General features: G+C 43.6%; 1 protein-coding gene across 2 annotated transcripts; it reads right to left on the reverse strand.

Annotated features, from left to right (window-relative positions):
• Positions 1-241: 241 nt before the first annotated feature.
• On the reverse strand, positions 242-4,780 carry ZFAND5 (zinc finger AN1-type containing 5). Of its 2 annotated transcripts, none has more exons than XM_056848653.1 (5): positions 4,603-4,780; positions 4,057-4,168; positions 3,592-3,695; positions 1,008-1,133; positions 242-799 (listed from the first exon to the last, which is right to left on the reverse strand). In XM_056848653.1, the coding sequence occupies exons 1-5, from the start codon at positions 4,751-4,753 to the stop codon at positions 651-653; spliced, it is 642 nt and encodes a 213-aa protein (XP_056704631.1). In that variant the 5' UTR covers positions 4,754-4,780; the 3' UTR covers positions 242-650. The 2 variants fall into 2 exon arrangements, with proteins under 2 accessions (XP_056704631.1, XP_056704632.1); XM_056848654.1 differs by having other exon boundaries at positions 3,592-3,692; positions 4,603-4,779.
• Positions 4,781-27,433: the final 22,653 nt, after the last annotated feature.

The raw sequence follows: 27,433 nt of genomic DNA on the forward strand, positions 1-27,433 counted from the left end.
AAAGTTTTGAAAATAAAATTTGTCCTTTGGAAACCAGTTTAATAGTTGAGCAATTTTCATCAGTTCCAAGGATTTCAACCTTCCAACTCAGATTTCTTGCTTTTGTTTAGTAGGTGACCTTAAACTGCAGCTTATGGCACCTGAACAAGCATTCTCATTTAGAAAGTGGCTCTTCTGCAGCTCAGCTCCAAAACTATGAGTTGTGGAAATTAAAGAGGATGCAGTTTAACAAGTAGACTTGTTTTCCCTGGTGTACATGTAATCAAACAGGCACGTAGCACTATCAAAGGATGATATTCTTCAATTACATTCCCAAAAGGCAAATCTGCTGCAAACATGCAGATTTTATGCATCTGTTTGGCACATATGAACTAGACAACTCTGTCCTTTGTGTATGTCATTTTTCCAGTGCAGGTCTTACTCTTTCAAATCATTTTTGGGGAGGGCATGTATACATCTTAAAGGGCTGTATCTATCCAATTCTGCCTGTAACACCCACAACATCCTAAAATATCAATCAATAAGACAGACTAAAGTAAAAGTCGGGAGAACATCAAAGGAAAATGGCCATGCATCTGCTCTTTAATGTTTTCCTAGGATATTTTAAAATAAAAAGAAAGGAAATCAGTCTTTTCACCAAGTAGGTAAGTTTATATTCTCTGGATTTTTTCAGCCACAACAACTGGATTCTCTTTCCTGATTTTTGCTGCAGCTTCTGCTTTGTAATCATATGGGCAGTTGTGCTTGTCAGAGTAACGGTGAAGTCCACAAAACAGATTTCCACATCGGCAGTCAAACCCTGTGCAAACAACAGAGTAGTGTCAACTTAAGATACTGAACTGAAGAGATAATTAAGACCATTATTCTAGGCAAGCAAGTTAAAACTCCATGAAAAATCAGTATTTGCTATCTCTGATTTCCAAGCACTGTGAAAAGTTTATCATACATAGCAAACATTAACCACCACAGTCTAGGTATGTGTGGATAATAGTGTCCAATACACATACCTGTAAGGCCAACTTTCTTTCTACACATAAAACATCTGTTCTTCTTTGGTTTGGGCATTTCAGGCGTTTTTTCTTCATTCTGAGATGCACTAGGTTGAGTAACTGTAGGGCTGGGTTGAGTTACAACTGTTTAAAACAAACAAAAAAACCCCCCAAGAGTTGATTAGAAGGGCCTTGTGCTGTTTAATTACAGTGTAATCTAATACAACCTCTAAAAAGACAGCAATAACGAGAACAGGATTTTGCCCCTTTATCTTGTCTATAGATTAAATACACCAATCTTGGGATTTAAATCGATTCATGCAAGAGCAGCTAAGTTCCTTGGGAAAATAGTTCTTAAAGAAAACACCAAATTGCAATTGCTTTATAACTTCTAACACTCACGGATGCCCCTTGTTTATTTTATCACCTCTAAAACAATAATTATCAATTTCATGGTTAAAAGTATTCTGACTACATCCTGCAATCACTGATTTTCCAGGCTTTCCTCTCTCTCCAGCATCAATTTCTGACCCCATACTATTACTCCACATGGGGTACCACAACTCCAGGAAATTCTATTTGCAAGGCTGTGGAAGTAATAGCCATGTATGTCAGGAGGCTGCACTGGGGAGGGGACAAAATCATTTCACCCTGCCTGTTGCATGAGCACAATTCCAATGACATGTAGGAGGAAGTAATTTCACCCACTACCCACAGCAGCTTCCCTATTAGCATGACTATTACTCCAAACAGGTCCTGCAACTCTCTGAATAAACTTTTCCTGGGTTAGAAATGGCTGCTGGTGTGAAAGGAAAGTAGGGAAGATTAGGGATCCTTGTAGTCAAGGATTCAACTGTATTACAGTAATGTTATACTGCATGACTAACAAAGCTAAAAGGGAACTAAGACACCACTCATGATACTGAATCTCGATAGGAGCACTAGTTCCCAAACAATGGCTGTAGGCTGCTTGTTCCATGGCTAGAAATAAGCTGTTTGAGAAAACTGAAAATGAAAGATGTTGGCCTGGCATTTCATGGCTTAAAAAAGCAAGTTCTACCCATGTTGCCATACGGAAAAAAAATGCTTCTACAATCTTGGATGTAATTCTCTGCTTCCTAACAGCTAATGCAACTCTTAAGGAGCTCAAAAGAACCAGAACTAGGTAGAACCTTCTTAATTACATCATCCTATCCCTGTTTTCACCTACTTGTGCATACTTCTCAGATATGCTGCTGTAGAACCACACATGAGAAACTAGCATAATGTCACATTTAATTAAAGGCAATTTAAAGCCATTTTACTAGTAAGCCCATGAAGACAAAGAAATATATGCACTTTAAAGTGTTCATTTCATTTACTATATTGCCCATTTACTTAGAATAGGCTACACAGATGTTATCAAAAGCTTCAACTGGCAACATATTGACTACTCTGGAACATCAAACTTCACAGTCCATAAGGGATGTTGAAGCAACATCAGTTTTCATTATTCAAGGCCAAATGAAATTATATGTACTTCTAAGACATCACAATATTGCCCTTTATAGTAACAGGTGAAGCTGCCTTATACTGAATCAGACCATTAGCCCATCTAGGTCAGTACTGTCTACTGGCAACTGCTCTCCAGAGTCTCAGGCAGACCTCTATCACATCACCTACTGCCTGGTCCCTTTTTGACTGGGGATGCTGGGGATTGAACCCAGGACCTTCTGCATACAGAGGCTCTTCCACTTAGCCTCAGCCCCTCTATCACTATTATTCAGTGATGCTATTCACTTACAAGATCTTTCAAGCTTCCTTCTACCTGTTGTTGTCAGGAAAAGGCAGCCCATGTATGAAGATGTTCATCAGACGTGCTCTGCTGTACATGCTTGAGATGGTTTTTTCCCTTATACTAATTTGCCTTCACCCCGTATCCAAATTCATCCACTTTGCAGATTTAATCTTTATGACATTGGTAAAGCTTTAACTTTCCAAATGTTGAAGCAATAATGTTTACTAAAAACAACTAAAGAAAGCTAAACAAATTCTAATTGTTCCTATGAATGCATCCTCATTTGTAGTTATCTGAAATACTTGCAATATTCTACGTTTCCTGAATGAGAATAAATAAACATTACAAAACTGAAATAGTGGGTGAATTTCAACTCAGGTCTTCAGCGGACAGAAATACATCCCAAATCTTCACAAGTACTTCAAAAACAAACCAAATATTCACAATGTGAGAAATGATTTTTTTTTAACATCTGCAAGATTTGACCGTAGTTTCAGATTTCTTGTATTACTAGCCATTGAACATCACAGGGCTGAAATATTTTTCATGGATTTTTAAAAAACTGGGTCATTAGTATTCAATGCATTCCAACTACTGAATGCACCAATGTACTAATTGATGTGGAAGTGGCTAGTATATGAGTAGTTCAGAAGAACTTTAAACTTCAGAGGTTGTTAAAACAGATTTATGATCTTTCACTGCATGATTTATCTTAACGCTAAAATCCAAAGGAGTGTTAATTTTTTTCCTCCTTGGTTACTAAAGGTTTAGAGCTGCCAGGTCCCACTGAACTATCTGCACCTAGATTATTTTTGAAAAGCATACCTGGCTCAGTTGTCTCTGTTTTCGGAGTTACTTTCTCCTCTCTTGAAATGCTCATTTCTGTCATTTGCTGTGTTACAGGCAAGGCGGCAACAGGCACATTTCTGCTTGTATTCAGTGAAATGAGAGCAATTTGTTAGTGCTGTTAGGAAGACTAACAACTCATAAAACTAAAAATTTTAAACCTTGAGCTTCTTTTGATAACTGTTACTGAGCTCGCTGATGCAAAAATTTGATGAAGCAAACCATGACACCTAAGTGGAAAATGTGGTACTCTTGATATTAGATTCATTCTGCCTTTGTAAAGGCCCAAACATTTTTTAATTGCTGGAATAGCCAACTCTGGCAGTTACTTCTTCTGCAAGCCAGCTTTAACATGAATTTCCTCCACTAATGTCAAATGTTTTCCTAGAACTATCTTCCAGCCTTAACTCATTATCACAGTACTTTTTTTCTTTTTGTTTTTACCTTGATTTGTCAGATGTGCTGCCAGCAGCACCTTCACAGTTGTTTAAACTAGTTTCTGCTCTCTGTACAGATGCAGAGTCTGAGGTAGGGCTGTTGGAACCACTTGATGATCCTGCGCAACACAAAGGGAGAATAAGTACACACAGAGAAAAGAAATTTAATATTAAAAATTACAAGTTGTTACTGTAAATCTTCCAGATTAGCTGGCAGTAAAATGAGAAAGACTATGAACTAAAAATTGCTCAAAATTGGGAAATGCCTGTCAGAATAATGCCTGTGACCAGAGATATTTACTTTTCAAACATGTCAGTATTTCCAACTAGTGCTTATTTATTCATACCCCTGTATGAATGTAACCTCAAAGAGGTTACATTTTTCTCTCAACCACCACCCTGTGAGGTAGGTTAGGCTGAAAGTCCAACTGGCTCAAGCTCACCCAGTAAGCTACCATACCAGAGTGGGGATCTGATCCGGGTTCTCCCAGATCCCAGCTGGGCACTCTAACCCCTACAACAATTGTGTTTCATACTTTGCTTTAAGACTTACCCATTGGACTGATTCGTCCACTGTTTTGTTGTCGTTGAAGGTGTTCTTTATAGCAGACTGAGCACATTCCATTAGTTCTAGGATTCCCATAAAATCCACATCCTGTGCTACACAGCATGGGCCCTGGGGTCTGGTTGGTCTCCTGAGCCATCTCTATGGTGAAAAAACAAATTAAAAATTGATTAGGGCCTAGAACATGATGGTATAATATTTTAATAGTTGTGTTGCATAGTATCACTCTACGTTAGGTTTCTGGGTGCAGACATGCTAGAAGAAATCCCTACAGATAGAAACCCCTGATATATTATCCTGCTTTTAAGTTACAGCTGTCTTCCCAGAACAAACGGAACCCAGACTGTGCTTATGCATTTCCCCTGATCCAGCCAGTCAATAACAGCAGCAAACAGTCGGCTTGAAGTGAGGGGGAAATTGGGACACTTTCTCAAAGCTCAATCCCCACCTCCATGCTTTTAAAACTGAATGAGTGAACCCACTCTCATATAGTTATGGGGGGAATAAATTGGATGCATATTTGGGTGGAGATGGAGTCTACCCAAGCTGTATGGCTTTCAACTGAATGTGCACTCAAATACTCTTCAAATGTACATGCCCAACCAGATCAGAATGCTCATTCAGATCCTCAACAGAACTACAGAGCACATAGGCAACTTCTGTACCCATCCAAATCAGGCCTGCAGTTCCTGAGCCAGTGAGTAATATGCAGGTGGAAACTTTTTGGACAGTTTGCCCATAAAAAAATCAGAGGGAAAAACAATCATCACCTGAACTCCCCACAGTTATCTATCTTAAGGATGCTCAAAGTCACAGAACTAACAGGCTTATGAATGTCTATGAAATATAATCACCCAGAATTATCATTAGACTGTATTGTTTAGAGGCTACATCTAAGCTCCAGAGATACAATGATTTAACACACACACAATCTGCAGAATGAGTTTGGTCAATGTTCTCAGATGAGTGAGATTTACCACGGCAATACATTCCAAAAACATACATAGTCTTAAGATTTGTCCAGGAAATCAGATATTCTACTAATTAAAAAACATCATGCAATCACACTCTTCAAGTATATATAATCAACTGCTACTTCTACACAACTAAAACTATTCTGTTTAGTAATGTTAGGAACAACAGGCCTTCTAAAACATGTCTGCTTCATATATTAACAGTAGCTACTCATTTTACAATAACTCAAGAAAATGTTTCACTATCAAAGCAGAACTGCACATATGTGCATACCCCAGGAGCCAAAGTTTATATATTGCTAAATACTTTACCTTCATTAAGCAATTAAACTAAGGCTGAATTTAAAAACTTAACACAGGATCCATAGGGCATTGCTTCAACAGTATCACAACATAATATGGTCCCTTAAAAAAAAACCACATCTAAAAACTTTAGGACAACATAAATATAGCAAGCAATTTTTAAAAGCCTGAAATGTCAACATATTAAACAGGCCTTTTCAGCTCAAAGTTTTTCCTCTGTGGATAAACAAAAGCTTCTCCCCACTCACAAGAATATCAACTGAGAACAGCTCCCAAAATTATCATACTTCTAAATGACCACAAGGGACTATGCACTGGGTCCCATGCATATAAATGGCTCTCACTGTGCAAGAAAGTTTACAGAAGATCTTTAAAGATATTCTCAGGGTGGACATACCAGAGGGTCTGCTTCCATTTTCCAAAACTGTAGATGGACTTCTCCAATATCATCACATTAATACTAGCCCAGCCTTAATTTTAAAACTACCTTTCCCCCCAGTCAGCTTTTTAAAAGTACATAAAAGTACACGGTTTTCAAAAAAAATATGTTTATAATATATAAAATTAATATCAAGCGATTACTTTGAGGTAATTAAACATAGGAACACTAGGCGGCCAACTAAATCGTTGAAATATACAAGCATTTTCAGTTGTATATTATTATGTACAGTTCACAACATCCAATTTAAAATTATTGAGATATCAGCACTATCATGGAGAATAATAAGTTCCCATGAACATACATGAATCTGCCTTATAATGAATAAGCTCATTGGCTCCATCAAGGTCAGACTTGCAGGAACTCTCCAGGGCCTTATGCTGAGGTCTTTCACACCACCAATTACCTGGTGTGGAGATTCCTATGATTTAACCTGAGACCTTCTGCATGCCAAACAGATGCTCTACCACTGAGCCACAGCCCCTTCCCATTTGCAAACGACTGTAGCAAGGAAAAAATAGACCGTACTTCACTTTGCAGAGAATGAATTTTGCTTTCAAGTGGTTCTTATATGCTGGTCAGAATGGAACTTTAATCTCAAGCAACCTCCCTCCCTTTACACCTTCAGATTTCCAGTACAACACTAGCTTATAATACCATCACATGTGTGCTTGCTTATTTTATTATTTCTCAGAAGCTAAGGTCACATGGGTGCTTGCATTAGCTTCCGCTTGTCACAAGGCTGCAATGTGACAGGCTGAGCTGGAGGCTCAGACACAAAACCTCGTCAACAGGGGCCTCTGAAATCAGCTTCTATTTATATCTCAAAAGGCTGCCCAACTCCTGCACAGTACAGAAGCAGCAGAAAACCCACTGTGACAGAAAAATATAAATTCTGATTGTTACAGGATTAACACTACGAAAAGACAAGGCGTAGGCCTATATCCAGGTAAAATAAAACTATTTGCAACCAATTTAAATTCTAGCTCTTAGCAAGAGTTGTGGGAACAGCAAAGGTTAACAAGGCCCAGATGACTGCTGCTCTGCCACTCCTAAACACAGATCACACATATACCAGATGGTTTCTTTCTAAAATAGCGATTTTGATCTCTGCTCTCCTAAACATCTGAAAATAAAGGATGCCTTTGTTTTCACTTCATACCTTGCCCTCACAAAATTGTTCAAACTCCATTAACATAGTACAAAAGTAATGATGGCATAACAGGAATATCAGTTCATAATAGCTATTATGAAATGCACTTAACTGTCCAAAGAGCTGCAATAAAAGACCAAAATCACTTACCTTTCCTTATTAGTTTATGTAAAGCATGTTTCACAAGCTGCTAATACATGCATGACACATACACTCTTCCTCATACACACACGCACACAATACATATATTTATACATACACACATATATAGGTATAACAGGACAAAGGAAGGAAAGACAAAAATCACAAGGGACTACTAAATCTGTGGAAACTGCTTCAATTATAGTACTAAAATGAATGTGTGACATACACAGCTTAAATATTGCACTTTTCCAGGCAAAAAGTAGGGCAGCTCAAATAAATTTAGATTTGTGTTAAGGAGAAGGCAGTGGCACAACTGCTTTTAACAGCACATTCACAAGCTTGATCAGTGGCATAACAATAATAAAAAAAATGGCCATTTCACATTGGCACAATTGAGAGGCCAGCCAAAAGAGAGAAACAAAGGAGAAGGCGCTGCCAACAGCTCAAAGCATGGGGGAAACGGGAGGAGGGGGGGGGAAGAGAAAAGCGATCCTCGCTCGAGCGCCAAGGACTCGGGGACATAAAAGGCGCTAAGGAAAGAGATTTAGAAAATGGCAGACGGTAATGATCGGGGCGGGCTCTAGTTGCGATAGTGGTGGGGAGGGAAAAAGAAAGGGAAAAGAGGGAGACGGTCAGAGCAGAGGGGGTGGGGGCCCTGCTGGAACCGGTTCCCTCCCACCACTTCCACCCAGCTGACGATCACACACACACACCCCGAGGCCTAGGGGACTCGTAAAAGAAACCACTGAGTCATGGCCAGGCCAGTTCGGGTTGGGGAAAGCCGCCCGGCGCCCCCCACCTTCGGGTCAACACCACGAAGCGTACAAAAGCCCTCCCCCCACCCCCGGGAAGTGTGAGGCGGATGACGAGGGAGGGGGGGCCAGAAAAGGCTCCCACGCGAAGCCGAGGAGAGAAGCTCACCGTCTCGGCCCAGCTCTTTGTTTCGCTTTTATTCCCCATTTCAATTATTTCGCCCCCCCCACACACACCATTTAGTCTCCAGCATACACACATCCAGCAACAACGGCAGAAAACGTAATAACCGCCCCCCCCCGCCGTCTTTCCCCTTTCTGTGGGGAAGGCGGTGAGGAGGGAAGAGGCGCGCTCTCTCTCCCTCTCTCTCGGCCTCTCCGCCCCGAGCCCACGCGAAAGCCGCGACTCCGCCGCCTCCACCCGCCCTTTCGCCCACGCGCGCGCCTCTCCGCCATTTCCCGCGCGAGGTGGGGGAAGCTCCCCAAGGGACGCGTCGCGGTCCCCTCCTCAGAGATGGCGACCAGGACTGAAAACCGCCTCAAGACTCACCTGCTCGTTCGGCTTCGACTCGCAGGAGAAAGGGGGGGGGAGGAAAGAGGAAGGCGCCGCTCTCCCGGCTCGAGCGGGGAGAGTCCCGGAGCTGCCGCTGCAGCAGCCGCCGCCGCTTCCTTCCTTTGTTCCCGCAGCAGCAAGAAGAGAAGGAGGAGCTGCTCCTGCGCGGGGCCAGGCGGCGCCGGGGGAGGGGAGCAAAGGGGTGACGCGGAGAGGAAGATGGTGCCTCGCCGCGCGCGCGGGGGATAATGGCGCCGCCGCCGCTGCCGCCACGAGTCTTCGGGGCCTGCTGGGATGAGGCGGGCTCGCGCGCGCGCGCGCACACAAACCGCCGCCTGGGCGGGCTGCGCGCGCCGGCCGCCGAGACGCTCCGAGCGAGCAGAGCGCGACCGAGAGGCCCAGCTGGGCGACTGTACGGACGGGCACGAGCACGCTCACCCCTGACAAGAGTGGCTCGCGGGGAGGGGGAGGGGCAGGAAGAAGAAAGGGGCGGCCCAAGACGTCATCGTTTCGAAAAGGGAGGGGGGCCTTTTCTCCTTCGCGCTCCTTTCCCCCGCCCCTCCCCTCTCGGTGGGAAAGAGAACTCGGCCGAGGCAGTTAACGCAGGCAAGAGCGACGGCACGAGGGCACGCCTCATCGTTCGAGGGATCGCCGACGTCACTCCCTCCCGCGCTTCCCCGCCCCAAGAGGAGAGAGGCACGTGCTGGCACAGGAAGCGTTGAAAGGAGACGGGGCGGAGGGGCAGCCGGACCGCGGTGCGCGCGCCGCCCCTTCTGCTGATGCCGCCCTTCCTTTCCCAGGCAAGAGGTAAGTGAAAGGATTGGAAACGCTTACTCGTCAATGGGTTTATGGAGATGTGCCTGTAGCTATCTCGGCTTTCAAGAAGGCAGGCTTAGGAAGACATTAGGAAAATGTTGTAAGAAACATCGCTTTAAAAGGGTTTTTTGGATGCCACTGCTTATAAATGGTTGGAAGACCGTCTTCACAGCTAAAGGGGCCCAACAAAAGTGCGAACAGTATTTTTTTTATAACGTTTTCAAACTCTGGAATACAAGTGCGGTAACCCCCTGTAGTGGAAACTGCGGAAGACCATTGTAATTACGAGGAGGTAGAGGGTGATCAATGCAGCCCTTCCCCATGTGAGAGCAATTTCAGGTCATTAGGGAGTTAACTTTCACACAGCACTGTAAATGATGAGCGCCTGGTGATGGGGGAAAAGGTTCGTTTTCACTCTCTGTTAAAAGAAGGGGAGGGCTTCAGATAAGAAGCCAGCCAGGAGAAGGGCGTCTGGAGAACCAGGACGGCTGCCAGAGAAAGACAGGAAGAAGTGGCTGGCTTGCCTCCCAGGAGACAACTTCCCATCCTTATTTAAGACTCAGCCTGGGTAAAAGGTTATTAGCCTGGGTAAAAAGGTGTATTTTTTGTTTAATAAAACTGCATACCTTGTTCTCCCCAACACTTTCCTGTTGGAATCATTTCTTTACCGAACCATGGGTAATACACCCCCACTACCTTGTAGGGCAGTGATGGCGAACCTTTTAGAGACCGAGGGCCCAAACTGCAACCCAAAACCCACTTATTTATCGCAAAGTGCCAATAGCTGAGCGGTGGGCAGTCCAGGGAAGGGGGGGCTTTAAAGATGGGTGGCCTCCGTGGGGGTGGGGGGAGTCCCCATTGGGAAGCTTCCCCCATCACGGAGGCCAGGTCTACCCTTTGGTTTCTATAGGTACAAATGGGTAGACTTGGCCTCCATGGGTCTCAGTCGGGAGGCCAGGTCTACTGTCATGCAAACCAATGGGTAGACCTGGCCTCCGGATGGAGATGGGCTTCCCCCCCACAGAGGCCAGGTCTACCCATTGGTTTGCATGGTAGTATACCTGGCCTCCTGACTGAGACCCCCTCCCCCCAAGGAGACCAGGTCTAACCATTGGTTTCTATGCGCAGAGTAGGCCTGCCTGGGGGGTGGGGAGAAGAAAGCGGCAGCCTGACTGTGCCCAGGAGAGGGTGGGGGGTGGCGGGGAAAGCGAGCCTGGCCCTCTCCTGGGCCAGGATCACATGGGAGAGGGGCAGTGGCCAGGATCGCACTGGAGAGGGGCGGTGGTGGGGAAAGCGAGCCTGGCCCTCTCCGGGGCTAGGATCGCTCGGGAGGGGGGCGGTGGGTGGGCATGCAGCGTGGTGCAGTTCAAAGCCCCCGCCGCCCAGCTGGGCGGCGGGCACGTGCCGGACTTGGCACATGTGCCGTAGGTTCGCCAACACGGTTGTAGGGTCTTCTGTGCTCTTTTCTCGAATGTGTTCCAAATAAACTTGTTGGTCCTTAAGGTATCACGAGACTCCGGCTTATTTTTTTGCTGGAAAACAGTAACACGGACTAATATTCTGGGATTATTCCACCTATGGTGACAGGGTACTGATAAATATTTTCAAGAAGCTGATGCGGTGTGTACCGGCTTTCATGAGAGCGGAATGTTCATAGAAAGCAGCTACCTATATAACTTTGCTGCACACTGCAGAGGCTGTACGCTGACTTGAAAATATGCAAAATCCACGTTGGTGCTGTTCATTTATGTGTTATCCATGATGTGCAGAGAATGGCTACCTTTCAAGCACATACTTCGTTTAAATTTTATTCTGTGCCAGCTGGGTCTTCAGAGAGAAAGACTTCCATGTGGGCCTCAAAGTGTACACCTGTATTCTACTCATCAGAAACTGAATGCCATTAATAACGCTCACAGATATTCATCGTCCATTTTAAAGCAGATAGTATTTTATTTCCTCTCATTATTCCATTTTAGTATTGTTATTCTCCTTTGCAAATTAGGAGTCATAACTTAAATGGAATCAGAAATCATGTTGTAAAAAAAGGGCCTCAAATATTCATCCAACTATTATATAAAAGAAAATTACTATAAAATGCATTATAGATGGTATTTGACGCCTTTTAAAATATCAAAGATGAAGAAGAATGAAAGAAAAATGTTGGAAATGTCAAAGTGAGGTGGGACCAATAGTGGAGTTGTAGCAAAGTGAATTTTTTTTTGAAAGGTATTCATGAGGAATTTCTAAAGTTATGGGAGTAAAAATTCCACTCAAACCGGAAATATATTTACTGGGTATCTTAGATAGGACATTAGAAAAACAGTTGGGAGATATCCTTAGATATTTGACAACAGCAGCAAGAATTGTATGGGTAAGAAAGTGGAGAACAAAAGAAGTACCCACATTGCATGAATGGCATCAGAAAGTTATGGAGTTGGCCAAGATAGCCATGTTAAGTAAGTATTTTGAAGATAGTTGGGTTTCTGACTTTGATATAGACTGGAAGGTATGGTCAGTATATATAAATCAATATTTTAGGGATTAAAAAAATGACCTTAGGTTTTAGAGCCTAAACCTATTAAATTGTTGACTAAGATGAAAATAGCTAAATAATTAAAGTAAAAACAGATAAAATCAAAATTATTCATAAAAGAAATAAGATATATAATAATCTGTTCTGTATGAGGTGAGTTGGAAGTCGGTTTCTGTATTTTGTATCTCACTTTTTCTTTTCTTTTTTTCTTTTTGTATATTATGTCTTCTTGTATATTTTGTATATTTCAGCATAAATAAAAATTTTAAAGTGAAAAAAATTAATCATGTTGTAACATTTTTCTCTCTTTCTGTATGTGAGCCCTTTATGTTTAACTCTGTAAAGGCACTTTATTTTCGCTGCCACCAAAGGCTCTCTCCTTAGAATTATTAGCTGGACCCAAAGAAAAGTGGATTCTTTTCTCAAAAATACACAGTTGCTTATTATAAACATGAATAGAGTTTATAAGTAAAACAGCGTAATGGTTTCTGTATGGTTAATAAGCATAATGGTTTCAGATAGGTACATATGGTTCCTTAAATAGACCTAGCCACACAGGCTTATTTTCTCACTTGCCACTTTGGCCAATAACTTCTACAAAGCTTAACTTGCCACCCTGGCTAATAGTTTCCTCTAGAACACAGATTTCTCTTGCAGCGCTCTACAGCACCTCACCCAAACTCCTTCCTCCAAAAACACTTCTCAGTACTAACTCTCACTCAAAGCCTCTCTCGGAATCACCCAGTCAACTTCGCCCCTAGGGTACAGCTACCATCCACTCATAACACACTTCACTCACCCATCCAGTCCCCTCTTTCTTACTCTATAGGCCTACATTTTAGATCACACCACCATATATTTAAAACTCCACATTAAAACATAGAAATAAAGCCCACTTCACTCACCCATCCAGTCCCCTCTTTCTTACTCTACAGGCCTACATTTTAGATCACACCACCATATATTTAAAACTCCACATTAAAACATAGAAATAAAGCCCACACACAGCATTTAAGTGGCAAGAATCACACATATATTGACTTTACTTAGGATTGCTGTTTTTTAACCACCACCCTTGTGTTTTAGGCAAGAAGCATTTTAACTCTGTATCTGCTTAAAATAAGTTTATTTACATGATCCGTGTCCCCTTTTGATTTCTATGGGAGAGGAGACAACTCTGTCTAGACTAGAAAAATCAATCATAATTATGACTTTTTAACATATAATCAATAAATTTAAACACTATTTTTCCTGGTATCTGAATGTCCAGCCTGTTTTTTCATGTTGGTTTGGACATGGTAATGACACTAAACCCTGATGTTGTATTTGACCCATAGAAACATGATTTTGCCAGAGTACCGTTTAGTGATGTACGTTCTCAGTTTTTCATATGGTTTCCTTTTTCTTTAAAAAAGTAAATTAAGTATTTCATTCCCGTAAACTTTAGTTGTTGGTTGAGGCCAGTAGTTGAGTGCTTCATGATCCCTGCTGATGTTTGCTTTAATCACAAATCCAATTATATCACTTTCATCACAAAGCCAAGTCACTATTAATATCTAAATAAATGGCCATCGTCTCACCAGCAGTATTGTCAGACTAACTGAGCAAACATTATCAGAGCCAAGCAGAAAACTCTGCCCTGTTTCGGAAACTCTCTTGCTATTCCAGATCCACATGAATCTCTATGTGATTTGGAGGCTTATTTCTGTCATCTCCACTGAAGAAATGCTTCTTGCTTAGTACTGATCAGTGCACTAACACACAGCAACTGTCCTCAGCACATCAGGAAAAAAGGCTCCCTGTAGACTCCCCAGATGGTCTAACTTCCAGACTGGGCTTTTACATTGAGTCAAACAAAATCCAGTAATATTTTAGAGACTAACGATTTATTTCAGCATAATCTGAGCTAACTTCCTCAAGCACAAGGTGAGTTTCTGTCCTCATACTTTGTGAGGAAATTGCAGACAATCACTTGCTCCATAATATCAGCCTTGCAGAATGCAATGCCATCTACTGTCTCAGAAGCAACGCTGTGATTATTGTTCAAGCGGCTGACGAAGATGTTGGTGATGGTAATGAACAAATATGATTAAAAGCAGGAGGCTGAAAGGCGGCTCTCTAGCACCACATTTTACTTGTTGTATCTTTAGAGTCCAAATGATTTGAACCTAGGCACCTGGTTTCATTGGCCAAGGGGCCTTTGGATAGAATACTTTCAGATTGACAAGAGGAAGGTATCCCCTTCCCTTTTCTACCCCCATTGTAGCTGCCACTTTAAATTAAATTAAAACTGAGACAGGGAAAAGATCCTCTTGTGAGTATTGCAGTTCCTCCCCCTCCATGGTCACAGCAGCCGGCAAGCCCAGTACAGCTCCTGGCCTCCGCCGCAAGGCCCACTACACTTCCTCCCCCAAACCTTGATGCTGGCCAGCCCTGCATGGCTCATGCCGTTCACTGCCGGGCCTGCTGAGGCTTCCCATACCCCTCCACCCTCATAGCTGTTGTCAGTGAATTTGGTATGGCTCTTGATGTGGGGAGGACTCCCATAATTGAAAAGCAACCACCAAAATGCCTCTTTTCTTGCAACCATATGTGTAATTGTATGTCACACAGACACAACTTTTATAGATTTCCCTGAGGAAGAACAGTTACTCAAAATACACTGACAGCATTTGAAGTTCTTGGAATAAATATGTGCAGTATCTTCACAGCTCTCTCATTAAAACAAACTGCTGCTATCATCCTAAAACTGTGCTGAAATGGACAGAACACTTTGGTTTTGTCTCTGGAATAAGCTTGGGAATCTGTGCATCCTTAGTGGCAGGCAGTGTCACACCAACAATTTTTGAACACATACCAGGGAGAAAGATATTCCCATTGCTGATGCGCCACAATGTGATTTACCACTGTTCTGGGTCTGTGTACACAGGCCTTTTGTATTCTAACCAGATATTTTGACATGCATAAAGTATTTTTATTGGATGTGTTTCATTTTTCAAAATGAAAGAACAGTATTCAGCAGTGAAAATAGGCTCAATGCAAGATCTTTATTTTTACTGACAATATTTGGAAAACTTTTCGCTTAGCTTTCGTGACTGAGAGATTGAATTCACAGAGACGTTTTTATGACCCTGGCAATTTTTAAGGGGTATTTTTATTTTGGTTTTTAATTGTTTTTTTATACACCATAATTTCAAACAGATGACTGAGGTTGCTTTAACACTCTCCTTTGCAAAGGCATACTGAGACCTTACTAGGGACCATTGTCCCTCTTATGAGCCAGGAAACAACTAAGGGCACATTTGTGTGCTTGCTACTTTTCCTTCAGCTGCTGGCCTTTTATGCATGGATTGTTCCCACTGCAGTCATCCCCAAACTACTTTGGGGCTTCATTTTCATTATGGATGCATTTTCTGACCTTCAGAAGTCACCTCGCTCACCCCTCATGTTTTCCCTGGGTTTTCTGGATGATGAATTCAGGATGCACTATTTTAAAGTCTGCCTCGTCCCCAAATTGAAAACCTATGTATACATGTCATTTTTGGTTTTCTCCCCATGCCCATTCTTGCTTCTCCCTCCACTTCTCCGTCCCCCTCATTCTACCCCTCCCTTGGAAGCCATTTGCAAGTGAGGCTGCTTAGTCAGTTTCACAGCGAGTGTGGGTCAGTTTCAGTTCTTGGCGGGATGAAAGGAGCCAGGCTGATTTGCCACCTTCCCCTTATAGGCATCCTCTTATAGGCATGGAAGCTTTTTTATTTGTTTGAGAGTGCAAGATTACTGATGGAACGATGAAATTGCTTTTCTTCTATGGAGAAAGGAAGGGTCTTCTTTGCCCACCAGAAAAGGCTGTGCTGCGGCTGATGGGACCCGCATGTACAAAAGTCAAATGGGAAGAGGGCTGTAGTAAGGATGGAAGGGAATTAGTCACCAAGAGCACTGGGTCAGTCTAAATTAAGTACGGCCAAGTCTTACTGGGAATGGAGTGAAATTGTCACTTAAGAGGAAGTAAGACCATGGAACTCCACGAGACTCATAATGCTGATAACTCAGGCTTAGGTGAGTGCTGGACAATTCCTGCCACTACCCGATTGTGTCCGCAGTTTGGAGCGAGTGAAATTAACAAGGGAAGTTGCTTTTGCAGGAGGAAATTGACAAGGATGCTGACCAGCAAATAGCTGGGATTCACGATGCACCTTGTCGGCCCAGCTAGGAAGTTCTCCTGTGCAAGCCTCAGGCCTGACAGTGACACAAACAGGAAGGTCTGGTGTAGCTCCCTGTTCATTGCGATTGGCACTTGCACAACAGACGGCTTGTGCTTCTGGGCTAAAACGACTGGGCAGAAATGACTATGTGTTTTTATGTTCTTATGACCCCTGAATTGAGATAGCTAGAAACAAATTGTTTTGTCTGGACCCTTCTCTGCTTTGGCTGTAAAATGGCCACTTGGTTTAGTTCAAATGAAAGAATCCCTTGGTGGGGATTGGTGGCGTATTTTTTAAAAAATATTATAGCCAATTACAAAGCATTGTTTTTAGGAAGGAGGGACTCAGAAGCTCCACATTTTCACTGGGGATGCATAATCGATCACAAGGTATTCCTGGAATTTCTTTGGGGGGGAGCCCTTGTGCATAGTGTTTTGAGAATCTGACTGCAAATACTGTGTGGTTAAAAAGCAGCAGATCCTGTAGAAACAGACCATGAATAAAAGGCTGCTGCTAAGAACCTTTTTCAGGCTTGTCTCTTCAGCGCTGAAAAGTGGTAAAAGCCACAAGGAAAAACACCTACAGCTGTGTCTCCCACCACATGAGCAGTTGTCTTCTTTGGATCCAAGCCATGATCTAGTCAAAGAGAGAGGAATTCCTGATTTTTTTATTCAAATGTATTCTGAAGTTTATTTAATCAAAAATATAAATTGTTTGCTATATATTTATTGAACATCACTGTAATTTTGGTGTTGGAAAATCTGTCCCTAATGCTTGTCTGTTGATTGTGGCATTATTCTTTGAACCTAAATATCCATGTTCCAAAGACACCAAAGGCTTCTAACCAGATAATGGAATCTGGGATTACCAAACATTTGGACGCTGCTTAGTTCTGCTATGATAAGAGAAATGTCTTCAGAACCAGGAAAAAGTTTTGCATAGTTTGTAGCATTTAAACTCATATATAACACGTCAAGTTATAACTAGAGGCTCATTTTGGGTGCCTACACACAGCTATCCAGAGCTCAGCATGCCAGAGGATGAGAACATTAAACTACTGAACCAGATCAGGCAATTCCCTTCTCATGCTCAAAAGAGACAGTGAACCCAGAGACGCCTCCACTATTTAATATGTTTGTTCCTGCATGGTGTAGTGGTTAAGAGCAGTGGGTTGGAGCAGTGGACTCTGATCTGGAGAATGGGTTTGATTCCCCACTGCTCCACATGAGCGGCGGAGGCTAATCTGGTGAACAGGATTTGTTTCCCCAGTCCTACACACGAAGCCAGCTAGGCTACTCACACACTCACAGGGTTCCACTACCTTACAGGGTGTCTGTTGTGGGGAGGGGGAGGGAAGGTGGTTATAAGCCGGTTTGATCCTTAAGTGGTGGAGAAAGTCGGCATATAAAAAACAACTCTTCTTCATTCTGCACTGGATCGAAAGCTTCACTGTGTCATTTCATGGCTTTGACATATTTTTTTTACTTTTGTCTTCTGCACAAGAATAATAACCCTGACTGCCTCTTATGAAAAAGATGAGACACAATAGCTTGACTCCAATACAAGATGATGTTAATATGGAATATAATACCAAAAGGCAGCGTCGCCTCAGACGGTCTGCTTTGATGCTTTAAATTCCATAGCTGAACTACTTAATTTGTATTTTAAGCTGAAGTATTATTGACTTCTTGCTCAAATACAGTTGTGTGTCATTTTTATTGTTTTAGAAATGTTGTCACTCTCGTGGCTTGAAAAGCCCTCTGTGCAAAAAGGGAAATGGAAAAAAGATGCTGACAAATTTTAATAATTTAAGTTTTAGGGTTTTATATTTTTTCCCCCAAAGGTTCTAAAGTTTATGAATGATATATATCATAATGAATAAGTTGAGCTAATACTTCTATATGAGCTTTTTTGCAATGTTGTTCTGAAATATAATTCCTGTTAGTAAGTAGGCTGAAGTCTTACTAAAGGGCTGGGGGAAAAAAGGGCTGAAAAAGCCGGCCTCGGCTTATACGCGGGTCAATACGGTAGGGGAGGGGGGAGGGAGGGGGGAACTTACCGCCGCCGCCATTGCTGCCGTGCCCGCGCCAGCCTGGGAGGGCCTCCAGAGGCCCCGTCGCCGCCCCTGCCGGGCGCAGCGAGGCTCCTGCCGGCCGGTGCCGGCCTGGGAGGGCCTCCAGAGGCCCCGTCGCCGCCCTTGCCGGGCGCAGCGTGGACTCTGCCGGCCGGCGCCGGCCTGGGAGGGCCTCCAGAGGCCTCTGGAGGCCCCGTCGCCGCCCCCGCCGGGCGCAGCGTGGACCCTGCCGGCCTGCGCCGGCCTGCGCACCTGGATTGAGGTAAGCCTGTGGGGGGGGGGGAGGGGTTATAAGCCGACCCTCGGCTTATACGCGGGTGCCTAATTTTTCCCCATTTTGGGGGAGAAATTAGGCACCTCGGCTTATACGCGGGTCGGCTTATACACGGGTATATACGGTACATTACTAAACAAAGAGGGATGAAATAAGTTGAAAAGAAGGGAAAATATTCCTGGTCAATTAGGTGTTTCCTGTGTTTCAGCCAATAAATAATTACAGACAATAGCATGGTTGTTGTCCTGGATTTGCAGATTTAGATATTTATATCCTGCTTTTTTTCTTTATGGGGACACAAAGCAGCTTACAATATCATTTTCCTCCATTTATCCTCACAAAAGCAACCCTGTGAAGTAGTTTTAAAATTTTTACTTTACTTATACCCCACCTTTTCTCCCCATTGAGGACACAAAGCAGCTTACATTGTTCTTCTCTCTGTTATTTTATCCTCACAACAACAACTCTATGAGGTACATTAGGCTGCAACTGTGAGACTGGCCCAAGGTCACCCAGCAAGCTTCCATAGCAGAGTGGGGATTTGAACCTGGATCTCCTAGATTCTAGTCCAACATTATGAAACAATTTTTAGCATTTGAGTGGCCGAACAATGTAAGAGTGTTCAAAGTGCCCCACATTCATTATCTCTGTAATCTGCATTCATTGCCAGAGCACAGTGACCTGACAGTAGTCTGAGACAAAAAGCTGCTTGTGCATACTGATTTAAAATAATCTTAAATCCACTCTTTGAAACAATCACTCTGGGGCATTTCTGTTGGAAAAGGTTTGTGCAAAGGAGGGGATAGAGATGCTACACTACACTTGATCGTAGCCAAAAGGCCGAGAAGAACATCCTAAAAGAGTGGCAGGTGGCAGCTGTTCTTCACATCTTAATGGTTAGTCAAATAACTTTTTCACAGTATCCATTAACCTACTAGTAACACCGGGGGGGGGGGGAATCCATTTATTGACTCTGGTGCTGATAGGCAATGTGAGAAATGGCTTGCTCTGAATGGCTTTTGAAACTGGGCAGGAAGAATTGTGAAAGTCTAAAGTCATGCTGGGCATACTCTCTAGTGGCTGGGCATGCCTCAAATAAGCTCTTTGGTCCAGCCCCTTGCCCAAGATGCAATGCCTTATATCTAGAACATCTCTAACAGCTATCTGACCACTCCTTTCCTGTGACTTGTTTCTTGCTCATTGTGTGCATAATTGCATCAAAGTTAGGGTTACCAACCTCCAGGGGGCCTGGTGATCTCCCAGAATGACAACTCCAGACTACAGAGATCATTTTCCCTGGAGAAAATGGCCACTTTGGAGGATAGACTGCAAGGCATTCTACCGTGTTGAGCTTTCTCTCCAGGGTGTACCCCTAAATCTCCAGGAATTTCCCAACCCAGAGTTAGCAACCCAATTCAGAACTGAGGAAAGAATTTTGAGTTCATTTATTTTGCATTTACTAATATTGAAGACTTAATTTTTCTAATATATCCATATGTCTATAAAAACATGCTGACAATGGAGAAAAGATCCATAAACCATAGATTCTAGAATGACGTAAACATCTTTAGTTTTAATACCTTTCTTACTTTGTGGCATCTATGTAGACTTAAAGAACAGAATAACCTTGTTGTGAGTATGGGCAAACATAACCTTAACATTTAGGTTTGTTTGTATTAATTTCTTCTAGAGTATCCAATTTATCACTTGGAAAATAAAGGACATCCTTACAGGCATCATGCCTATATTCACTTGAAGCTCACATTGAGCAAGCTTTAGCCCCCCAACCCTGCTTTGCCTCGAGCATGTTTGATCATAGTAAGGATCAGATTTCAGTCCAGAGAAAGGCCTCTTGCACATGCTCAGTTTACTCCTAATTTTATCTCAATTTTCTCGGCAGTCAGTCCACAAGCATTGGATTCAGCTTGGGAGGGTCATTCTCATGTCTGGCTTTCACAGTGAATCATTTCTGCTTTGCAGTCCGTGTATTTGGAAAACAATCTGGAATATGCTGGGAGGCTGCTTGGGCATCACCAACAGCATAATAAGTGGCATCACAGCACCCCCCTTTTTACTTTTTGCACAGGCACTGTTGTGATTCTGTGTATAACAGCTAAATCACCCCCTGCTCTGAGATGTCACCACTATTGTCAACCTTTTCTTTAATGCATCTGCATTCTAGCAATACTCTGCTGGTTCACTAAGGTACATTCCCACCAATGAACAAAATTGGTTGCATCCTTTCCTGCCTTATTGGTTTGAAATATACACCTGTGATTGGCTGGTATGCTTTTTCGAGAAGGGGTCAATGGCAGGCTGGGTGATCCTCTGATTTGCCCACTTTTAGGAAGCCATTTTCTGACCTGAGAATCTCTGTCCATTTCTTGTCACTTAGGGCAGTGCTCCCCAACCTTTTTATCGCCGCGGACCGGTAAATGTTTGATAATTTTTCCGTGGCCCGCTTGTTTTGATTTAATAATTTTAATTTAATTGTATTTAAACATGCCTTCAAAATAAAATACAGCTACACCAAAAAATGAATATAAAGTGATTTATTTAAGAGTGATAACTTCTCTTTCTCTTCACTCCACTGCTGCTTGCAACCGCTCAGCTCCAGATGTCACCTAAATCCGAATGTAAATCAAAAAACTATCAACGCAAAAATGTGATCAGTGTTTTAAAATATATGACCAGTGTATCAAAATAACTGTGAAATATATATATAAATCACAAAAGATGACTGTGCCCCCTTTCAATGCAGAGATGCCAGCATTCCCCCTTTCAATACAGAGATGCCAGCGTGCCCCTTTTAATACAGAGATGCCAGCGTGCCCCTTTTAATACAGAGATGCCAGCGTGCCCCTTTCAATACAGAGATGCCCCAGCATTCCCCCTTTCAATACAGAGATCATCGCGCCATAGTGCTGAGTCTCCTCAATAGCAGAGAACCCCCGCCCCCCCCCTCCGTGCACTTATGCCTGAACCCGCACAAACACATTCGACCCAGGAGTTGTTGACCTAAATAAGTGCAATAGGCCTGGGTGAATGAGAGGGCATTCTAATAAAACCACTGCTGCTCCTCTTTCCGTTTGATAGTGCTGAGTCCCCCCCCCTCCGTGCACTTACCTCACGGCAGCTTCTCTTCAGTCCCCTCGTCTCCGACCTCGAGTCCTCAGTCCTCCCGTGGCGCCTCCACCTCGGCCAATGGCGTGAGGTTTGCCTTTCGGCCAATCAGGAAGCGGGAGGACCCGCTCCCTGATTGGCCAGGAGGAGCATCAGTGTAACAATAGCGAATTTTCATTCGCTATTGTCACACAATGGGCGGGCTTGGGAGGGCGCTATTCTCTGCGCCTTGGCCGCCCACCACAGTGAAATGATTTGAAGTTTCTCGGGCGGCCTGGTGCCGATTGATCCACGGACCGGCACCGGTCCGCGGCCCGGGGTTTGGGGAACACTGACTTAGGGGACCAGAGGGGGTGAGCAACCGCGACTGGTGTTGCCTTTAAGCACTATCACAACTTTCAGTTAAAGAAAAAGTAGCTGAGCAGTGCTCAGCAGAGGAGGCAGAGGTGGGGGGAAGGGGGAGGGCCATGAATCATAATTGCAAACAACAATATCTACTTTGAAAACCAGCATGCAAAAACTGGAGCATTTCCTTCAGCTGACAGCTTAACCTTAGGGTATTAGCGATATTTCACTAAATGCAATAAATTCTACAGTACAGTACTGTGGGGGGTAGCAGGAAGAAGGATAATGGAGAAGGGGGGAAATGTGCAGATTAAACACACATTCCTTTAACAGAATGGGACCTTACTTGCATTGAGTGTTGTGTGTGGGCTTCTGGTGCCAAGCGTGGTTGCTTTGCCCTGTTTGGGGGGGGGGTAATCTGGGCTGGGTGTTTGCTTTGTAACATTTAATGAAATGTCTTATCTTTTTGTGTCTGCACCAGTTTCCTTCCGTTTGGTTGCGGAAACGTTTTTCAATAGTTTAATCTCCGTTTCTTCGACAAACGCTTGTATGACGATGTATATACTTACTCCATTTCAAAGACGACTATCCCGCTCGTGCAGACGCTGGTCCTTCCTCCGCCCCTCCATTGGCAACACTATTGCATTGCCTCCCCCTTCCCAATTCCCCCTCCCCTCTTGCTAGTTATTTTCTGTGCGTTTTAAATTTTTTTTTTTGTTAGACACAATTGGTCTAGCAAAAGAATGTTGGAACACTGATCTAAAGAAACGTTAAAGCGTTAGATGAAACACCTTGCTTTGTCCTGGGGCACAATTTATGTTTTTCCTGGCCATTTTTTTGGCACGCTCAAAGATGTATGTTCTATGTTTGTATCCACTGAGGAACTGCCTGGCGTGGGGGGAACATGTGGGGCTGATTAAAAGGACATTGATCACATCAATGGGACTTGGGAGGGAGGAGGAGGAAGGAACCGGAGAGGTGGAGGTTGAGGACAGAAAGCACACTGAGGTAGCCCAAAGTTGCACACGGGACTGGCTGCTGGCGAGCACTGAAAGGATGGCATAGGGTCTCAGTATTTCCCTATCATGCCTTTCTTTCCATTGTAAGCAAAGGCATCCAAGCACGTTGCAGTGGATCTCTCCAGTGGAGAAAGAGGAGAGGAAAAACTGGTGCTAGATCTTGGGCGGCAGGCATTCAACAAGCAACTTAAGAGCCCGAGCACTCTCAGCTTACAGGTGCATGGAGAGACCGAGCGGCTGCAGTTCCTCTCACTCCCCCAGCTGCTGTCAAGGGTGACTCACAAGTGTGCTCTTGCTGCCCGTCATGGTTTCTGCTGGAGGCTAGAGCGCATGCCCAAAAACCAAAAAAGGGGGGAGGGGGGAGTGTCCTGGTCATCACGAGTGATGTGGGAACACATGGTTTGTTTCTTTTTAAAGTGTGGACAGGGTGAAACATTCTCTGGAGGAAGGAAAGAGGCAGCATGTGAACAAAAAAATTGGATTCACTGCCAAACCTAATGGATTGACAGTGAGGATACTCTACAGTATGTTATTGGTGTGGAAATGGCCAGTGCTTTGTGGCTACTTTGTGAGTTGCTAGGGAACACTCATACCTAACATCTAGCTGCAGACTGCAAAGTTCAGAGTTTGATGAAACATCAGTGCTTACAAGGGTGGCCATAAATGGACTTTCCCCCTCATCCACCCAAACACAAACTTAGAGCACATTTATAATTTGAATATTTTCCCTTTCTTGTTCTACAACAGCAACTGCTCACAGAGTGGAACAGGAGCAAGAGGGAGATGAACCAGCATGGGAGGAGGAAGCTGAGGAGGAGGAAGAAAGATAGATGTGAGGAGAAGAAGAAGAAGAGGCTGAAGAAATGCCACCAGGCTCCAGGGCATCATCTCTTCTCCCTAGCCCATCTCCCCCTTTTGCAGGTATAGAAGCACAAGCACTCATCCCATCATGAATGGCAGAGGCTCAGGAAACACACATATAATATTGTGGAGGGCACAAAACAACCCAAACAGGGTTTTTTGCACTTCAGGGCTGTCTTGGGAACTGGTGCCCTCCCTTCTCCTGAAGGCACCCAGAAAGACCCCAACCCAGTCAGGAAAAGCACTACCATCCAGAAGAGCAGCCAGTCTGTCCTTGCAGCAGTCCAGGCCCTGGAGTGGCATTGCTTAGGTACCCTCCAGTAAAAACATAACTTTTGGTTTCATTGAAGAATATTTGACAACACACAAAAACTTAACCAATTTCCCCCTCAACCTAAACTTTGTGATCCAAACAGAGTTGCCTGGCATTGCATGGAAGAAGCCCCAGGAGGTTGGAGCAGGTGATTTCCAAACTAAAGCAGTACCTGCAACTGGAGTAGCTGGATCTGAGGAGGGGTGGGTGTGGACTTTAAATAGTAATTTGTAAATAATGTTTTGTATTTATTGTGGGTTTTGTATACAGTTAATAATTGTTTTGTTGTCTATATAAACTTTTTCATATTCTTACTCTTCTTTTTTGGTGGGGAATTGTTCATGGGGATTAGTGGGGGATATTTCTTTAATATTTTATTGATTAATGTTTGTCACTGTATTTTCTTAATACAGTTTGTTTGATTGTAGCATCTACATTTGTTTCCCCCCGAATGTTCTCCACAGTACCTTGTCAAAGTCTCTTGTATGCCCCACCAAACAACACATAGGTAATGCTGTAAAAGGATACGGTTATGTTTATTGAAACCAAAGTGTACCAGAAACAGTTATGAGCATATACAGAAGGTGTGCTCATGCTAACGATAGGGTCATGTGTGCCCTCTTACATCCAAACACGCACGCTTACTTGGAACATGCACATTGTCATGTGTGTCAGTACTGCTTGGCACTCAGCCACCAGCTGTTCTGGGTGAGCATCGAAGGGGTCAGCTGCAAACAGAATGTTGTTTTTTAATTTGAAAAAGAACCCAAAGACCTGGAGAGAACCCCCAACCCCAAAACCTGTAGTAAATGTCCCCGCTGGAGGCAGTGTCCCAAAGCCATCTCCTTTTTGATGATCGCCACAGCTTTTTTGTGGTCAGAACTGTACTTCATCATAGGTCACATTGCAGGCCATCAGGCCAGCACATCCAAACCCACAGGGAGCCACATGACCACCACCTCCCTGGTCTACTGACCAAACAGATGGCACAGGTAAAACCTGACCACATTGTGCTGGCATTATTTGACTGTAGGACATGGAGGCACTAATTTCAATATGACATCATGGCAAGAACTGTATAATGTAGCACCTGGTTCTTCCTCAGTGGGTATGGGGGGTCCAAAGAGATGGCCTTTGGGGAAAGCAGCTTGACTTCACATACAGCAATGTCATCAGAATGGAAAAGAAGACCTGATCACTAGAAAACAAAAGTAGTTTAAAAGCTTCAATTTTTGGAAGAACTGTCCAAGCCTCAAACATATTTCCTTCAGCGCACTATCACTGGTAATATTCTTCAAAATTAGTTAGGAGAAAGAAGTCAGGTTTGTGCAGCTAGGGAAGGTTGGGAGGGGGTGAGGGGAGCGGCATAGGAACTTTCCACAGAGTTGAAGAAAGGGGCACAGCACGTTGCTGTTTTTCCATGTGGAAGAGGTGCCATTTTCCTCAGAGTTGAGAAGATGGCAGAAAACAAAATGGCTACCACAAAGGGATAAAGCAGTGTAATCTTAAAACTGCAATTGTAAAACCACATTGAGCAGTAGTTGCAATCCAAACAGTGGAAGCAACCTCACACTCTATGAGGGGCCTTTGCTCTTTGACCGAAAATTGGAGATTCAGGCTTCTGGCCACATGCTTTGGTCAAATGCTGTCATACTAGGCTTGTTCACACAACACATTTTCAGTAAATTTCGGGTTTATTGGGCCCAAATGTTTTCAGGAAACCCGAAAAAAGCTGAATTCCCATACCGATAAATATGGAAGTTCAGCTTATTTTCAGGTTTCCCGAAAAAATTCAGGCATTTGCACTTTTTGAAGCTCCTGGGGGGCATTTTTTTGAGGTAGCGCACCCAAATTTGAAGCATAGCTGACTCTCCTTGCCTGAACCCCCAAGTTTGGTGAAGATTGGGTCCAGGGGTCTGGTTTTATGGGGACTGGAAGGGGTCACCACATCCTCCTCCATAGAGAAGAAAAAGTGAAGTGGCTGCGGACACGATTCTCTATTGCGAACTTCACTATGCTTCTCTATGGAAGAGCCGGGCAAACTTTCCCACCATTGAAAGCAATGGGGGAAGGTGAAATAGGTGGATGCATTAGGAAGGCATAGGGGAATGTTAATATATGCTGTGGAATACACCACAAACATATGAAAAGAGGACGTCCACAAATAATGGGCAAAGCTGATCTCTTTCCTGTTAGTGTTCTATTGCTAATCTCTCCAGTAACAAAAAAAGGTAAAATTAACAATTTATTAAAAGATGACATGGAGGGGTGGGGGAAACTGGAAGAGGAAGGGGCGTGGATTCATCTGGGGGAAGGTTGGGTGGGTGTGGATGGGTGGTAATGGGTGGCGGAAAAACCCTGAAGAGAGCATTATGCACGATGACTGAAGCCGACTCAGAATTGGCTTGAAAGATACAACGGCGTATAATCACTCCCAACCCCCCCAGAAAAACACCAAAGAAAAATCAAAGTGACCCCTAAAGGGAGGAAAACACATGGGGGGAACCCTGATGTATTTGGAGACGTGCAGAAAAAGCCTATGACACACTTTGAAGCTTATGGAACAGAATAGTCCTGAGTCTCTGGATGAGGGCAGAGTATCCCTTTGACATGTGCAGAGTTCCTTTGCCTCATGACCAAGAACCACAGTGTACACATATTTGAAATTTGGAGAAAAATCTTCTGGAGCATGTATGAATCTTGAAACTTCTATAAACAAAGCACCACATCCCTTTCAATCCCTACACATATGAACCCATCAGCATGGCATGAAAAGCAAGTTTGCCTTTCATGTGTCTTTTCATGACATTAGCTCACTAGTTATACTTTCCTGATCTGCAGTCATCTGGCAGATTACTTACTGTTTCATCGGGTAAATTTAATTGCTCTATAATCCAAGGGTCAAGAGCTACACAGTATAATCTGTATTTCACAGAGAGAC

This window comes from Euleptes europaea, chromosome 4, assembly GCF_029931775.1.
Source record: "Euleptes europaea isolate rEulEur1 chromosome 4, rEulEur1.hap1, whole genome shotgun sequence".
Taxonomy (NCBI): Eukaryota; Metazoa; Chordata; class Lepidosauria; order Squamata; family Sphaerodactylidae; genus Euleptes; species Euleptes europaea.

Bases quoted from the DNA above. Each gene is read 5' to 3' on its own strand.
- ZFAND5 (XM_056848653.1), bottom strand. From the start codon at position 4,753: ATGGCTCAGGAGACCAACCAGACCCCAGGGCCCATGCTGTGTAGCACA. The intron at 3,696-4,056 runs GTAAAAACAAAA...ACTGAATACAAG, and splicing joins AGCACATCTGACAAATCAAG to CAGAAATGTGCCTGTTGCCG. The intron at 800-1,007 runs GTATGTGTATTG...TTGTTTGCACAG, and splicing joins AAAGAAAGTTGGCCTTACAG to GGTTTGACTGCCGATGTGGA.